Consider the following 18588-nt stretch of genomic DNA (forward strand, 5'->3'; position numbering starts at 1 on the left):
CCCTCTTTGCAAATCTCAATAAATCTTAATTTAACAGCACTGCTTGAGTCTCTGTGTGACGGAGCTGCCTCTCAGCAGAGCTTTGGAATCTGTATGCCTTGACTAGTGGAAGCAATAATCCAGCAGGCTTCTGATGACCTGATCATGTCATTTGTCATGACTGCTCAATCTGCCTGGGCTCATTACTCGTGTAATAGCCGTGCGCGGGCAGCTTGCCACCTTCCTCTGCGAGTCGCTTGTGAGTAGGAGGGATCAAATGACCCTTGTGCAAAGCCTGGCATATAGTGCCACGTGACTCACCAAGCGCAGTGTGCTAATAATGTCATCATGTATTTATATGCAGGACCAGCTTGCAAGTTACATGTCTTATCAATCACAGAACTTTCTTTAAGTCATTTTTTTAATCTGTAAAGTAGATTTTTATTCTTAGCTTTCTTTTTAAAGACTTAGCCATATAGCTTCTCCTGTAAACTGGGAAACACCATTGTACCACTCCCAACTGCCTGACAGGAATATATGCTTTCAGAATACAGAGCACACTGGTTACCTACTGATGGTGTAAACCCTGAGATATTACACCTTGTGGCGGTCACACAAAGGCCACAGCATGACCAAGTATATAATGGAGAAAAAGCTTCATTAGGATGTACTGTATTTAAATGGAGTCAGATGTGGTCACATGCTGAGCCATGCTAGCTATATGTCTTGCTAAATCATAGTTTGGAAATATTGGTAGGTCCATCTAACCCAGACCAAAGAGCTTGGATAATAAAATGAAATGATTAAAGGCTATGACTTGGAGGCCATCATATTCCCATATACAGGGTATGTGGGTCTTGGTTGTGGGTGTCACTTGGGGTGTGGTGTCATGAATTTTCATGGCTGTACGCATACCTCCCAACATTTGAAAAATGTTAAGAGCGACAAAAAGAATTACCATGCCCATTTTTCTAACCACACCCCCTAAATATCACACCCATTCTACAAAATGTGTCAGGTTATTTAAAGTTTGAACACATTTCTGGGGGTTTGGGGTTCGTTTTATGTGTTATTATAGTTTTGCAAAAAAAAGGTGAAATTGCCCCTTAAGCTGCAAGCCTGAGTTCCCCCCAGAGACGTATTTAGCTTATTAATTACAATTGTATCTCAGTGCAGATGTAGCTTGTTAACTTTTCTGGGGTCTCTGCCAAAAGCTACTTTTTTAATTAAGTTTGAGAGAAATTGTATCTTTTTTTTAGCGTGTAGTGAGGGACTCTTCAGAAACAATCTGGGGCTTTGGACTGAGCTCAAAATCACGAATGTCCCGCTAAAAAACGGGACAGTTGGGAGATATGTGTAGCTGTTTAGCATAAGGCCTGCTAGCATAAGGTTGGAAAAGTATAGATCTATACTGGAAATAATGTCTGTATCTTATTTCAAATTCTGTAAAAACTATTCTTAACTGAATTTAATTCCTTTTGGCAGCAAGCGAAGACAGGCATTGCTGTTCCAGAAATGGGATTATATATTTGCTCCTTTTCATATCTCCACTCTGCAGTTCATGCGCAGCGGTTACGAGAGCATAATAACTGACAGATAGGCCGATCTGTTAATGGCATTACCAAACGTGCATAACTGTGAAGGAACCCAGTGATTCTGTGACTTTCAGGATTGCCATGCTTCTTTCTCATGCATTACAGTTTAACCATTAAAGGGCAAATGTGTTCATCCTCAACCGATGTTTTCAAACAGCCAAATAAAATACTTTGTAATATTATAGATCAGAGGGATTTTAAAGAGGTGTCTTTCCAGTATTGGGGTGCAGAGCATTGTACTAAAGCACATTTTGTAGGTAGATTCTTTGTACACCCAGGAAAACGTTGTTGAGAAGTTGATGTGGCATTTAATAGGACAATCAAAGTTAGAATTTACCAAATGTAGCATTTTTTTCACAATCTGTAGACTCAAAAAAGGGTAATAAAACAAGGGGTAATTAAATGATAGGTTTTGGGTGCCAAGGTGAGATGAATTATGGTCTAAATGTAATTTGGATTTGTTTAGATGTATGGACCCATGTCACTCCTGAACCACGCAAAATCATTTCCTTAATTGTAGAGTGGCATAAGGATATAGAAGCCTAGGTTTTTTAGCTACATTCCCTCTGATCAAAATGATTTTTTTCCATTTTTCCGTTAAATTGGTCAGGAGGAAGAGTGCGCCCTGTAGGATTATTTTATCGTTCTAAGCTTGGCACAGACATGGTTGTTTTAGTTTGTCCCAAGTGGAATATTGTGGGCAGCAGTACAACATCTGAAGGCCGCTGCTCTAACCGCAGGGATGTCTTCAAGGATGAAAAAGAAAAGTCTCACCAAAGAGGAATGCCTGGTGCCAGCTGGTATAGTTCAGCGTGCCTCAGCCAACTCTGATCTACAGCCCCACCTGCCGTCTGCTGCAGCAGGGTTCTCTTTAGCACGGCCAGCTAATCATGATAGATTGCACTTGGCTCGGAGAATGGCAGCTCGGTGCTACCTTCAAGCCCTCCGATTACACGCTGCAGGCAGGAGGCAAGGCTGCACACTAATGGGAAATGTAGCTACGGAAAAACAACGCTGACCCTCTGCCTTCTCGCTATGTAAAATCGCTCCTTTTAGTTAAATCAGAGCAGATTCGTGGAAAGGCCACAAAGGTCCATGCCTTGGTGGGGGGCAGATATTTAAGGGAGGGGAAGCGGATGAATGAGCTGCTGGAAAAATAATATTCAGCGGCATGTGTGCGCTCATATGCTGTAAATGCGTTGGGGGATTTGGGAGCGTTATCAAATCATTTGTCCTGATTCATTTTGTTCAGACAGGATGAGGTAGGGGTTAGGGGGCACAGGTCACAGCTTCAACTTGGAGTGTGTGTAGGCACATCATTGGATGCAGCATAACCAAAGTGGCAGCATTGAAAGTTAAATTTAGCACTGGCTGAAACGTTATATTAAAGGACTGATATTCCGTAATGTTCCAGGGATGTGCAGTGAGACTCCATCTCTTGCTAAGTCATTATATGATAAACACACAGGAGAGATATTTGCACAATTAGGGGCCTAAACTTTGCCAAAAAAACTGCGTAAAATAAATGGCGAATTTTGCCATCCAAACACCAGATTTTATGCCATTATTTTAGGAAAGTTCTGGCGGAAGAAGAAGTTTGCAAAAAAATTACGCCGTTTGTTATGCATCGAAGCCTAGCGTTGTGTGGCAACGTTTGTTGCCATTTTTTACTACAACCCCTTCGGGGTATTAGCTGAGTAGAAACAGGCAACCACCAGCTTTTGATTTTGCTATAAAAAATATACTTAATGAAATGACATAAAAACATCAAATACAGTTCAGAGATAACAGAGGTTCCTATTATATCAGTATTTTCCTTACTTTTTTGTTTCAAGACCCTTTGGAGGGACCAACCATTATTCAAAGGCACCATATTTCTGAAAGGACAATGAAAGGTTAATATAAATTAAAAGTAAGTCTAAAGGCATTCTTTTTAAGTACTTACTGCATATCTAAATTCCCAGATCCCTGCTTGCTTCTCTGAGATACGGTGCTGGCAGCCTACAGCAGTGTGAAGCCTACAGTGACATCACTGAAATCTCACTCCCCTTCCTGTAGGTGCCAGCGGCAGCCTTCCTATTCTCTGAGCATGCGTGTAACTTGATCCTGTCTCCTGTTCTGAGCTACACATGCCCACCAGCCAATCAGAAGCTGATCTGCCAGAGGGGAGGGGGGAGGGAGGGAATGAAACACATGTGCAGTATGAAGCAAGGAGGGAAAGGAAGGGAGAATACCTTTTTAGAGATGGCTGCCTGTTCTAGAAAATGTGAAGTAAGTGTGACTGAGTAAATATTTGATCAGGTGAGCCAAAAGTGTGGCGTGAGGACTATTGAGCAGTATGCTTTTTATATTTTGACTTGCATTCTCCTTTAATAAGTTTACACATATAAGAAATATTGATGTATCAGTCATTCCGCCACAATTCCAGGAGTATCTGCTGGAGATATTAAGGGGTATATGTATGATGCTGTGTAAAAAGTGGAGTAAAACATTTCCGGTGATGTTGCTCATAGCAGTCAATAAGATGCTTTGCTTTGGTTTTCTAACTGTTGAAATCTAATTGCTGATTGGTTGCCCTGGGCAACATCAGGGGTAATGCTTCACTCCACTTTTCACACATGATAAGTATACCCCTAAGTGTTAATCTCCAAATCTCATCCTAACTGACCTTCTAGATGGGCTTTCAGGTTTATCTAGAAGAGCAGGCAGGCATTATTAACAAATCTTACCCTCAAACCATCCCCCATTGTTTCCAAACCACTGCATTAAAGGATTCTCACATTAGGAATAATTTTCTTAGACCCAGTCAAAAGTTCAAGAGCACCAAGGGGTGCAGAATTGACAATTTGTTTCAAGATTCATCCCAAAGCCATGGACATCTGAAGGCCACAGATGATTTATTTTTATTGTATTCTACAAATAAGGGTTGTAGTTTGGTATGCTGCCAAATATATGGTGGATAATCATTACGTCATTCCAAAAATGATTGATTTTGTGTATACCTGGTTATAAGCTACACTGCTCCCAGGTTATGAGTAGTGTAGCTTATAAGTTCTGGAATTCCCTCCCCGAATCAGTCGTGCTGGCTGATACATTATATAACTTTAAGAAGGGGCTGGATGGATTCTTAGCAAGTGAGGGAATACAGGGGTAGGGGAGATAGCTCTCAGAACAAGTGAGGGAATACAGGGGTATGGGAGATAGCTCTTAGTACAAGTGAGGGAATACAGGGGTAGGGGAGATAGCTCTCAGTACAAGTGAGGGAATACAGGGGTAGGGGAGATAGCTCTCAGTACAAGTGAGGGAATACAGGGGTATGGGAGATAGCTCTTAGTACAAGTGAGGGAATACAGGGGTAGGGGAGATAGCTCTCAGTACAAGTGAGGGAATACAGGGTTATGGGAGATAGCTCTCAGTACAAGTGAGGGAATACAGGGGTATGGGAGATAGCTCTCAGTACAAGTGAGGGAATACAGGGGTATGGGAGATAGCTCTCAGTACAAGTGAGGGAATACAGGGTTATGGGAGATAGCTCTCAGTACAAGTGAGGGAATACAGGGGTATGGGAGATAGCTCTCAGTACAAGTGAGGGAATACAGGGGTAGGGGAGATAGCTCTCAGTACAAGTGAGGGAATACAGGGGTAGGGGAGATAGCTCTCAGTACAAGTGAGGGAATACAGGGGTAGGGGAGATAGCTCTTAGTACTAGTTGATCCAGGGACTGGTCCGATTGCCATCTTGGAGTCAGGAAGGAATTTTTTCCCCTCTGCGGCAAATTAGAGAGGCTTCAGATGGGGTTTTTTTGCCTTCCTCTGGATCAACTAGTAGTTAGGCAGGTTATATATAGGCATTATGGTTGAACTTGATGGACATATGTCTTTTTTCAACCCAACTTACTATGTTACTATGTTACTATGTTATGCCCCCAGCTATAAATATGTAGAAAGTGCTTTAGATACAGAGAGGCCCCTACCCATAATGAAACATGATTTTTGTCACTTCGGAGCTAATCAGCAGTTGCCAGAAAAACCCTGTACTTGATTGTTTGTAGAATATAATAAGAATTTTATTGCTGAAAAATGATGTAAAAAAGTATGAAGTCTTTTGCCTCTGTGTATATAGGAATAGCTATGTAGGTATTCAGTTATTCACGTATTTATATGTTATAGAAAGGGTGGAATAAAAGCAAGGGTAGTCATACAGAATATTGAATAAAAGCGAGGTCTGTTAGTATTCTTATATTATATTATGGTAACTTAAGGTGCCTTTCTAAGGTGGAAAGGTGATAAAGCCAAGGAATATATGTTTTGTTTATACTCTGCACTATTCTGCTGGCAGCCAAGCACGTAGAAGAATAGACTATAGTCCTTAGCCCTGGTTGGCTGTATATGAATATATAATACAACACCGACATCTTGCCTGTGCACTTTGCATTGTGCTAATATGCTTGTTATGTTCATCCGACTGTCAGTGCCACAAAGAAGCTGCAGCAGCATTACAGTCTGTTCCTGGAGGCTGATTGCAAATCCAAGCACGTTTCCATAATGACGTTGGTTTGTCTAACGCGGTGGGGGTTGAGGGGCAGAGTAGAAGGGAAGGGACCTAGGCATTCTACAAATGTCAGCTGAGGAGTGGTGTCAGAACAGAATGCAGAATGTCAGGCAAGATGCTGGCAAGCTCTATATGGGGACATGGGAAGCCGACTGGGTAGGGTGCATCAAACTCACACTATTTCATCTGCTGCTGCTATAGTAGCTTGCTACAGTAATCACTGCCATGTTTGCACTTATCTTGAAAAGCTGAAAGAGAGTACAAGTATATATAAATAATACATTTCTCTTTTTTCCTGGTGAAAATTCAGTAATGGAGCAGTGGGGTAACTAGAAGTGACTGGGTCTCACAGCTACATTTTTGAGGATCCCTGCTCCATGCACTTTGCAGCAGATGATTTGTTTTGCACACTGCACCTAAACTACTACCTTGTGTCCAAGGCTTATCCTTTGTCTGCCTCCCCTGTTGTTATACTTCTGCCTGAAACTAGTGACTATTCCCCACAAATGTTAAGCTTCCTATTTATCCTATGTATGCTGCTTTAACTCTGTTTTTCACATGGTTCCAGACTCGTCTTTATTCAATTTTTTTTTTCACTCTCTTGTGAATACTTAGCAGTCCAGCCCCCTAGTGTTCTATCACGCAGGATCAGGGCCCACCAGGTTTTATCCCGGTACACCGGCAGGCCAGTCTGACCAGGATTCTACAAATATACCATAAACTTAGCAGTGATTAATGAATGTATAATGAGTCATTAGTCACTTTAGGAAACAAGGATATTGGATGAAGCAGAGCTGTTTTTCTTATTCCCCATGATGCAGCATTTAGAAGTAGGGTTATCAGACAAAGGGCCACATTTAATTAAGCGAGAAAAAGGTTTATCGCATGAAAACTCAAGATTTAATTTTTTATTTATTTATGCTTTATCATGTGAAAACTCCATTGAAATCTATGGGGAAAAAACTGGAACTGAATTAGGAGAAAATTTATATATATATGTAACACTTGTTTGGCTATGATATGGCAAAACCCAGGCTAGTGATAGGTATAGAGCATGTGTTACATGCGACCTTAATGCACAGGAGTGGGCCTCCGCTATATGGGAGGTATTGATGGAGCTGAGGGGGTAGTTGAACTACAACTAGGTAAGAGCTTGTGTAGTGCAGATGGAATAATGGACGCCAGAAAGGTTGTTGCTCATGAACTATAGTACAATTTATTGGACAAAGGCACAGCTTAATAGTGCAGCAGGGTTATACTCACAGACACAGCAGTATATGATGTCACAGATAGTACAGCAGATGTGACACTTTAGGCACAGAATAACCCACTTGGAGGATGCACAGAGGACTAGTTGACACCTGAGATATAGACCTTTCAGAAGGGAGTGTTCCGGCCAGGGGAGAGCTCCTAACACTGGTACCTGGCGTCTAATAAAACCGGTCCCTAAAGAACGACTACAGAGCCGGGGTGGACTAAACCCTTTGTTACAACTCCTGGTTGGGGCTATTGACTGCCCTTGCTAAATAGCCTGACTACAATCACCTCTCCTAGAGGGTGCTATAAATGAATCTGTCTGTGCTGGCTTTACCTCGTTCACGGGGCCCTGTCCCCGACTTATCACTAGGGTAGGTGGTCCCCTAGGGTACAAATGGCTTCTGGGCCTATGTTCTGGTCCAGGCTCAGTTGGGATCTGTCCAGAACACAGCATGCAGCCAAAAGAGGAAGCCAGTTCCTTGTGCAAGACATTATATAGTCTGTCAAGGGGAGTGGTCAACCTGGGCTAAACCTATAGAGGGCAGCCTAATAACAGTAACCTGATATCAGAGGGCTCTGCCCTATAACAATACAGATAAGATAAGAATAAGGGATAACACCATAGGGAGCTTAACCCTATGGGTCCCTACATATATATATGCAGTCATGCAGGAAATGTTGCTTTAGTTCCTACAGTGGTGTGTCCCATTAGAAACATGCTCCTCTTGCGGCAATGGTGTGGCCATGGGGCTCAGGTCCATAGGGAATCCAATTATAGTCCAGATGCACTGCAGTGGTTCTTGTGGAAGCAAAGGGGGCTGACCTCTACCACAAAAGTGGAAAAAACCTACAATGTAGCCCCCCCCCCACAGAACTTCCCATTTCATAGCAAAGCACTAAAATAATTGGCTACCAGTGACAGTTTCTTCCTATAACAAGGAAAATAGTAAAGAAAATCACAACTTTCCTCTCCTGTCACATGTTTTTATCCATTACATCCATTTGGAACAGTCATTGGGAACATTATGACAACTTATACATCCAAGTAACAATATAAAAATGTGAAATGCTTTATGTAAAAAAAAAAGGCAAGCAATTAATCACCATAGTGAATTTTCATTATTATGCCATTGGTTCCTTTCATGTTTGCTTAGCGTACATTTTGGAAATGTAATGCTGTGCTGTGCAAACATAATAGTGACCAGTGACTCTGTCAATGATAGAGCATTAAGCAGAGGGAGCAAAAGCTTAGCTGGCAGCAGACCCACCCTGCTCTTATACACAACTGGTTATTAGCCTTTCATTTAAATTGGTATCACTGGAGGGGAGTCTACCAGACCAGGGTTAAGTGGCACCAAGAATGGGGTAGCCACAAAAGATGGACCTAGGATGATTTAAATGGTTAATCCATTTCAGAATATTTGAGTCCTTTTCAGTTTACAGTCACGTATGGCACTTTGGAGCAATGGAAGGATACGGTGTAAAAAGCTTTATCTTCTTTATTTAATAGGATTTTGCTTCATGCAGATAGGCAGAATTGCTTTTCATTTAACTCGGCCAAGGAATAAAGTGCTTTTTTTATTTTACAGGCTGGACACATGCAGTGGGTTATGGAATGAGCACCACCCCCGATAAATTGATGGACAGCCAGGAAGAAAAAGAGCCCGCTGCACAAGGAGCCAGCACCCTTCTTATAAATGGGATAAATGAAAATGGTAAAGGCACCTAACATTGGAAGGGGATAGTTTATATTTTAAATTATTTTAGCTGTGCATATCTCAAACTTACATGTTAAAGGGGACCTAAACACTTTCTCAACCAAATTGTACTCCAATTTCATTGGATTACAAGTTCCAGCATGTTTTAAAATATTATAAAAGGTTAAAGTCAAGCAAAAACAAGGTTATATTCTTTAAGCAGCATAGCTCGAAAAAGCTTTCTCCTGCTTTCTAGGGACAGTGACCTATGTACTTGCATGCGAGAAAATCCTCAAATGAGAATGGCACTGGATCTATGTAAATCTGACCCCTTGCTCTTTATTCCTGCAACTGGAGCTGTGTTACATACAGTTTTTCTGCTACAGAACAACTACACTGCAGTATGTCCTCCCCTCATGTTTAATATTATAGGGAAGCCAAAACTCGCACAATTACCTCTGTATGTCACATAACTGACAGCAAACTGGCAAGCACCATAGTAGTGCAAACATGGACATCACGGAGCATTATAAAGGAAAGTGAAGGGTTAAAGCCACATGTCATTGGCACTATGCTGTAATGGTAATGAACCCTTACAGCTTCTTAACACAGCATGCCTTGGTGCATCCCTGCATAAACAGTAATGAAAGATAAATGGGAACTCCCCTTTCTAAAAAACATTTGTTAAAAAGCTCCACACAACACAGAAACCGCTAATATACCAATCGCTGTATTCGTTTTTTTCAAAAACTATGAATAAATACCATTTTTTTTTGCTAAAATCCAGCTGCAAAACAGTTCTTCTCTTTCTGCTTTATTTGAAATCCTGGCTGGGGAGAAGGGACTAAAACATTGATTACAATCTGTAACAAATTCCCCACAGCTTACAGACCAAATGTAGGAACTACATAACCCACAATGCATTGCACTGCAATGTTCTTTTCCTTATTGACATCACGTGGGCAGGATATTGTGGGATCTGGAAGAGGCAGGCTGAGGACAGTCGACTACTGTTACATTGTTTTTGAGTCTCAAAGTAGTCTGTCAGATCAGCAGGAGAACAGGGGGCCAGGCTTAGGGAACTGCTCCAAACCATACTATTATATTAAAAATCATAGAATGGCTGCATATTTTTAATTGATGTACATTGCAAAGTTGCTTGGAATTGTGTTTGGGTTCCCACTTTAACCAAAACAATTGGGACACAGCTCCATCTGCTAGCATGCAGCTGCATCACCCTATAAGAGATCTGTTGCCTTAAATGTCACTGTTGTTTCTGTTTTGTTTTTCCAAATATATTTATTATTCACACATGGGGTTCTGTTTGGTATTACCAAACCATTTACCCTTCACATATTGGTGTGCATTTATCAAGGGTAAATTAAGAAATTCTCCTGTGACTTGTGCCAATGCAGATATTTACAGGCACACACACATAACTGCAATATAATAATATTGTATGATATATATGAATAGATAGAGCAAATAATAATTGATCAGTTTCTTATTGGAATGTAATTGATTTATTCACCTAGGGGTCTGCTCACTACAGTGCTGAAGACATTAGCGATCGTTAGCAGCCATTCGCTTGAATAAGTGTTAAGGATTGTTAATGGCTTTCACATTTTAGTGAATTTCCACCTACTGTGCATTGATGTTTGAATTTATTTGATTCTTGGAGAGTGTGTCAAAAAAGGTGAAACATTGTTTTTTTTCCTTTGCTGCAGACCTGCATGATCCCGAAAATAATGTGAAGACCTACAATGCTGCAGATGCTGCTGTTAATTTTCCTGCCTTAACGCAGAAGGAAACCCTTGTTTGTCACAGAGCATTGCCCCCCATCAGTTCCAAGGAGCCCTGCTTGCTGAGCCCTCCTTCTCCACTGAGGTTATCTGATGCAGCCGAACATGTTGTCTGTGACCCCTCTGCACAGGCCATTTCCCTGACAACCTGTGTCACCAAGGGCTTGAGTGCCTGGTCCTTGCCCAACGAAAGTGAGAAAACACAGTTTACCATCATGGAGCCTGGGGCAATATCTGCACTTACTGGTGACTGTTTGATGCAACAAAGTCGGACATGTCTAGGCTGCTTCATAGAAACAAAAGATGGTGTTGAACCAGAGCCAGGAGTAAGTCTAAAAATGGGAGATATAAACAGGGACTTTGACACTTGTCCAGTATCAGACATTGGGATTCACTGCATGAGCACAGGGGATAATTTAAAATATGGTGATCAGCTGCTTTCTGACCAGCTCCTTAGCTTTCCTGTTCATAAGTCACAGGAAGTAGACAAAAGAGACACAGAAAAATCATCAGACAGTGACTCCGAGGACCCCACACAAAAAAGCTATTATGATGGTCTGCTGCTGGACAAATGCAATGGGGAGGAAGCTCTGCTAACCAACGTAAACCAAGAGTGGGGCTACTTTGAGTCATTTATCAGTGAAAGTAAGATTGAACTTTTAGACTTGTGCTCCAAGAATGAGCTCTCGGTTAACTTATTTTCAGAGGAAGATGTTGATAATTACATGTTTGACGACGACGACTCTACACTGGGTAGTGATGTATGCTCTCTAAAAATCAGATATGAGTCGTTTCAGGACAATGTGAGAGAAAAGACGACTGCCCTCCAAGAGGATGCCCAGTTCAATTTTTTCCCAAGTGTCTTTTCTAACTGCACTAAAAGGGAGAGCAAGAGCTCCAGAAAGAAAGCACTGGACCCTTCAAATTTTAAGCTCGAAGAAGGGGGAATTTGGGGAGATGATGATGATGATGATGAAGAAGAAGAAGAAGAAGAAGAAAATGAAGAAGAGGAAGTGAAATCCAACCTGAATAAGTCTTGTGGTAGCATGGATGTGGTACAGTATATTAGCACAAAAAGGAATCACTTTCTGGATTCAGTCAATTCAGCAGAAGATTCGGGAGAGTACAGCGATGACAGCTCATGCAGTGAGTCTTCATATGATGTCCTGGGAGACATTAAGGACTGTAGCAGGTACTTGTCCCGTGAGCACTCTCATTCCCTGATCCAACCAAATTATGGTCTTAGAGAAAAGAGAAAAGTCAGGTACAGTGATGACTATTTGTATGACATGGATTCCCTGGAGAATGAGAAAGTTGTAGAGAAGAAGGAAGAAGCTCCTGATGGCCCCAAAGAAGAAGACGATGATGACTGGTGTCCCAAAAAACGAAGGAAAGTTTATAGAAAGGAGCCCCCAGTTATTATAAAATACATAATTATCAACAGGTTTAAGGGGGAGAAGCATATGCTTGTCAAACTTGGCAAGCTTGATGCCACTGAAACCACAGTTACTCTGAGTGATGACCAGCTTGGAAAATATCAAAAGCTAGCACCCCTGAAGGACTACTGGGTGGAACATCAAAGGAACGTATCAGCCATGCATGGAAAAAATAATCCAGATGGCTCTGAAAACCCTGTCCCACCCAAAAAGAGAAAAGGGCAGTTGGCAAATAGACACAGGATGCAGAGGATACAAACCATTGAGCAACCATTGGTCAGAGAGGGGCTTTCCTCCTATGAAAACAGACAAGCATGCAGTAGCAAAGATGATGCCAGCCTTAACGACTTGCATACATTAGCCATAGAAAACCCAAGCTGCATTAAAGGACTGCATTTAGGCAATGTGATTTCAGATGTTGCTCCAGTGCGGAGCAGAACTTTAGAAAGAGAGCTAAAAAACAAAGAGAGAAAGGTAGTTCGTAGAATTAAGTTCAAAAGTGAAGCCAGGCTGAAGTGCAAACAGCTGAAACTGGAGCAGGTAGATGACATTAATGCTCAAGATACAAGTGCAGTCTACCCAACTATGGAAACTCAAAACTCCACAACTGTTTTAAAAGAGGAAGCAATTCATTGTGCATCAGACAATGCCCATCTATCTCAATGCCATGCTGATAATGATACTAAAAATTCTTCTTTTTTACAAGCCAGCTGCTCTCCCGACAAGCCAGTACCATCTGCTCACATTACTACCAATGTACCCGTTCTCCCTGGAGGCTATCTGCAGACATTGTTAGATGCATCAGATTCATCTAGCAGCACTGGCATCACATACTTTTCGCCACATCCCTTGGGGCAGCACTCACTCAATGTCATACAGACAGAAAAACAGTTCAATTCTCTTCAACTTGCACAGAGCTGCGTTCTTTCACCCCCTTCCGAATCTGAGCTGCAGCAATCACCCCATCACTTAGATATGGAACAGAACTTCCCTGATATGTGGCATGGAAAGTCCCCTAGTAGTCAAACCGAGTTCATTGCAAACCTTAGGGAAGTGTCCATCATATCTGGGGCATTTACAGGCTCTACAGCTGTAGCTGATGCAGACATCACTGCTTCTGGATATAGTCAGGTTCATCCAAATACCACCAAACAGCTGTACCACAAAACATATTTGCCAGAAGGCCAGATTCAGCAAGACGACTCTTATCAACCTTGTCATTATAGCAATGGAGAAGGGCGCTTCACTATACAGAGAGGGACGCTTACCACAGACAATGGAAGGCTTATTAGTTTTGACTCAGTAGGCTCATTGTCTGTTAGTTCCAGTAATTACAGCTCTTTAAGTTTGAAGTCATGTGAAAAGGATGGTGAGGATGAAATTAGTGATGATTTCCTAGCCCACTGTAGTCCCAAACTTGTCATACAGCAGAGCATTGATGAAATCACACCGTTAAAAGAGTCCACTGATCTTCTAGACATCTCCAATTTTACCCCTGATAAATTCAGGCACTCTTCACTTTCTGAAATGTCCCCTCCAGATACCCCTAACCTTTCCCCGCAGATTGCAGGCCCAGAAGTAAAGTCCGTCACTAACCTAAAGGGCTTCCAGAATGGCAACCAGGCAGTGAACAATAGCCCCGAGAAAACCAAGTGGAACTGTACTGTGCATCCTTCTCAGGAGCAGACCAATAATGGTTTTGCACTGAATAATCATCAGTTCCAGTTCCACATGTTTAATGATGAGGATTCTGTGAGTGTTTTGGAAAAGGGCCCTTGCTTGCCTGCATTCGATGAAAGTGCAGGGCCCATTACCAGCAATGGCAAAGCATCAAAGTCTAAAAAGAAAACAGCCAGCAGAAATGCAGGTGCCAACCAAAGCTCTCCTCCAAAAAGTACCAAGAAAAAATCCCCCAAAGTTAGCAAAGGTGCAGATAAAACCCAAGTAAAAGCTCCTCGGCAAGCAGGTCCAAAGTCATCCAAAAAAGGCAAAAATGACAAGGGCCAAAGCAGCCGATCAGGCCAGTTGAACAATGCACCCCCCACATCCAAAACTGACATGCAGCATTTTGGACCCGGTGCTTCTAAAGCAGGAAAGCATGCAGCTGGTCAGAACAACTGGGCATCTAATAAAAGTGGCAGTGGTGGCTGGCCAAATTCTAAGAAAGGAAATGCCAACAATCTGCTTGATGATGACCAAAGGGAGTTTGAAGAACCATCTAACATTCTGTCCAACATTGCATCTGGCATGGCTGATGTTCAAAGGTTCATGATGGCCTCCATGGAGCCTTTTTATAGTCCTGCTTGCCATAACAACATTCCTGATATCTTGCTGTCTCCAGAGTCAAACAGCTTGAAACTAAAAACTCTTAAAATTCTTGCTGGGACCCCACAGGAGTTTAAAAAGAAGGTAAATGGCAGCTCGGCCGGGGGCACAAAGAAGTCTGCAAACAAGGGCTCAGGTAAGAAGTTAGGGGTGTTTGACCCCAGCTGTCCTCTGGGTTATGGAGCAAACCTTCACTCCGCCTTTTTTGATAAGAACTTTGGAAACCTAAGTATTTTAACCAATACTGTACCAACTCACAAAAAGTTGTACCGTCATAAGTCAACATCGAAAACGTTGAGGGATGAAAATTTTAAAGGGAAAAGAATGGACCAAGCCCATAAGGACCCTTCGGTCACAGTTGCGTTCGAAAAACTGAGGTAATGCTGCACCAAAGTGGCTAAAGTATCTCCTTTTTTGTTCCTCATTCCTGCTAAGCCTGCCGATTTCTGTTTTAGTTTCTTTTTAATTCTCCAAAATGGCTAAAAGTCTGCATGATACGATCATTGCCTTGCAAATACTCAAACAAACAAAAAAAGGCTGTGCATGTCATATGCTAACCAAGCTACCTATTATGACTGATTTCTGACTTGGTCAGGGTTTTACATTGACTAAATCTAACAAAGCTTCTATTTTCTGCAGTCTGGCATCTTTATTTATTAGAAACATTACGTGCTTCATTGTTTCTAACGCAAAGACCTTTTTTTCTTTGTGTTTTTTTTGTTTTTAAACACCTTGTACAAATCTACAAAAAGAAAAAAAAATATGCATCGAAAAGCCACAATGTGGAATTTAATGGATTATAATAAATTCTCGTGTAGGTTTTCTTTTTTTTTTTTTTGCATCATGTGGTCCCATGATGTGTTCTTCGGCTCCCCCTGCTGAGCTTTCGCAGATCTGCGTTGCAAAACCAGATGCCTGAAACTGTGTTTACATTGTAACCCCCCCCATTGGATTATAAAGATGACACCAAGCGTTTTTTTTTCCTGCAGGGAGTCAAGAATTCATACAAAGTGGGGGGGGGGGGGAAATTACACTTTTGATTTTTCAAGAAAAGACATCTTTTTTTAAAGAAGAAAAATAAAAATGGATGTTTATGTTTTTGTTTCTTTGGGAAAAAGAACTATATAATTGCCTTGTGGTTTGTTAATCTGTTAAGTGCTAAAAATTTAAGGGTTTGAATTGTGACGACATGTTTGAAGGGCAGCTTAATCTGGTATTCTCTGTGAAAGACTGTTTATAGTCATACTGTTGTACAGTAATTAATGCACTATTTACAACCCACATGAAATCTGAAAATAATGTGCCAAACTCTGATCTGTGACTGTACATATATATAGTATAAAATATATATAACAGGCATATCACTGGGGCAGCGGGGAGATTTTGTGAACCGAAGCCTTTTGCTTTACTGCAAACATTCCAAAATATATATTTTTAATTCACCGCCTTCAAAGCACCTAAATCCACACGCTACGACTACATTTGGATTTGGTTGGGATTGACTCATTTGCCAAGTTGCATAATTAACAAAGTCAATATGTGCCATAATTTCTTACCTCATTACCATAGCTAGATGGTGAAAAACAAGATCATTTTGTGTTCATGTGACATCATAGATATACCCAAAAAGACCAAAGGCTATAGAGAAACAATGGGGCTTAAGCCGAAATGTAGGAAAATTTGCCCACTGATGAAACACTTAACAACTAATCAGCAGCTGCCTTTTACTGGTAGAGTACAATTACAATAATACAAGCAGACAGCTGATTGGTTGCTGAAAACCTTGCATGTGCCCCACCTACCCCTGATAGTCTCTTATTGTACTTCAGTGTTTTGCTCCACATCCTATGCATATTTTTGTTTATAATATAGTTATTGCAAAAACGACTGCACAACTCTACAAAGGAGAATGTGTAAAGTATCTTCAGTCCCAGTGTTATCTTGTGGCAGGGTTTAACCTTAGTATCCCATAGCTTTATAAAATATATAAACGCACTGCAGTCTGGCTTTGTATTCTATGATGCCTTTTACCTACAGCATAGACCTGGGGCTCCCTAGCTGTTGCCGAACTACTGCTCTCAACATCCAATGACAGTTGCAGATGGTTTGCTATAAAGCTAAGAGGGGAAAATAACGTCAAGTACAAATTTTGCTCCAGATCGAGGAAGCCATAGCGCCCAATCGGATTTTTGCTTTCAAACTGTTGATTGGTAAAAGGCACTTGCTGGCTGGTTGCTGTAGGTTACAAGAACTAGAAACAGCCTTTGTCCCTACTATTACATTCCGTGACATAGCAATGAGGGGGTTCACTTATAAAGTAGAACACAGTCAAGACACTGAGATGAATTTATGTTCTTGTTTACTTGTCAGCCCTGATTTTCTCTTGCTGCGTTACATTGTTATTATTGTGTGTATGTTTACCCAAATGGTTTTTAATATACTGCCTTTAGCAGGTACCTGAGCATGGGAATCTCTGGTTATAGGAAGGGATTTTTGTAACAGAGACAGAATAGTAATCAGTTATGTGTGGCTTTCATGCTAATATCTGAGAGATGTTCAAATGTTATTTGGAAAAGCTGCTGCCTTAGTACAGAAAACAGTATGGCAATTCCCACACTAAGTATTAGTGGAAAATAAATATAAATATATAGTTAAATAAAATGGCTTTTGCAGAATGGCCTATGTACTGAATGTGTATAAATCAGTACTAAAATAATTTTCAATGTATACACAGGATAAATTGTCCATTAACATATAAAGCAGTAAAACGGATCATCAATTACCCAGCTTCCTCACCTGTGTATTTAAACAGATTTAGAAATCCCTTATTACAAATTTAAAAGGAAATGTAATCCTTCATAACAGATGAATGTAATAGTGATATGTTGGCCAGCTGGCACAGCAGAAGCGGGACGTGGGTGGGTTGGGACCGAGCTCTTCCTGTTGCCTTTCCCGCCCACAGCCTAACTGAGCTTCCACTTACGGCAGCATCTATTTATAGGCCCCACCCCTTTGTGACATCAGAGATGGGCAAGTTGGGCATGGGTCTATAAATCTTCACTAGAATGTAAAATTGCTCATAGCGTTGCTCTAAGCACTTTTGCAAATTACATTTATATCAGTTTTTACACTGCTAATATACTTTTATAGCAACAGTGCCTGCTGCTGCACACTTTGGCTCTTCTCTATTCAATAACGTTTTCACTATTCACTAACTTTTTTCACTTATTCACTAATTTTCTGAGCAGAGACTTTTCTGCCGATTGTCTCCAGAAGGTGGCACAGTTGTTTTTAATTCATTATATGAGCAGTGTAAAAACTGATTTTGAAAATTGGAATAAAAGTCATGTAAAGGAAAAGCCCTCTAAACACACTGTACAGGATGGGGCTGTTCCAGCAAAGGCCTGCAAACAGGGTGGCAGACTCGGCCTAAGAGCTTTGTAGACACATGAGGGGTCATATAATAAAAAGCACTAAGGAGCAGTAACCCATAGCAACCAATCAGCAGGTAGAATTTACTGGTCACCTGTTTAAAAGCAAACATCTTATTGGTTGCTATGGGTTACTGCTCATGGGCAAAAGTAGTGCCTTTTATTACTTATGGGGATGGTATATTGGCAGGTTAGCCACTGCATGTAAAAGTGTAATTGATATAGGATTTATCTTTCATTTAAGACCCAATTCAACCCCTGCTCAAGTATTACTGGTGCCACACTTCTAACAGCTGAACCACTTTAAATTTTGCATTCAACCCAATTACGGATCATGGGAAGAACTATATATCGCTGTTGCAGTAAAAGACCCTTTTCCTTATAGGGCAGCTTTGTCATGTGATCACTTATGTGCCATAACTAACAACGCGACATGTGACCTGTGTATGCTTGACATTGGGCCGAAGGTGTATTTGGAGGTGGGGTCTATGCATCAAGCTGTTACAAAGGGCATT

General features: G+C 41.2%; 1 protein-coding gene across 1 annotated transcript in view; it reads left to right on the forward strand.

Annotated features, from left to right (window-relative positions):
• nexmif (neurite extension and migration factor) overlaps nucleotides 1–15264 on the forward strand; it is a 209047-nt gene extending 193783 nt beyond the window's left edge. Inside the window, exons 4-5 of the mRNA XM_031891314.1 lie at nucleotides 8972–9097; nucleotides 10807–15264. Of these exons, the coding sequence (XP_031747174.1) occupies nucleotides 8998–9097; nucleotides 10807–15023 (4317 nt within the window). The 5' untranslated portion in view covers nucleotides 8972–8997 and the 3' untranslated portion in view covers nucleotides 15024–15264. The remainder of the gene's footprint in view (nucleotides 1–8971; nucleotides 9098–10806) is intronic.
• The last annotated feature ends 3324 nt before the right edge of the window (nucleotides 15265–18588 follow it).

The sequence above is a fragment of the Xenopus tropicalis genome, chromosome 8 (genome assembly GCF_000004195.4).
Source record: "Xenopus tropicalis strain Nigerian chromosome 8, UCB_Xtro_10.0, whole genome shotgun sequence".
In the NCBI taxonomy this organism is placed as follows: Eukaryota; Metazoa; Chordata; class Amphibia; order Anura; family Pipidae; genus Xenopus; species Xenopus tropicalis.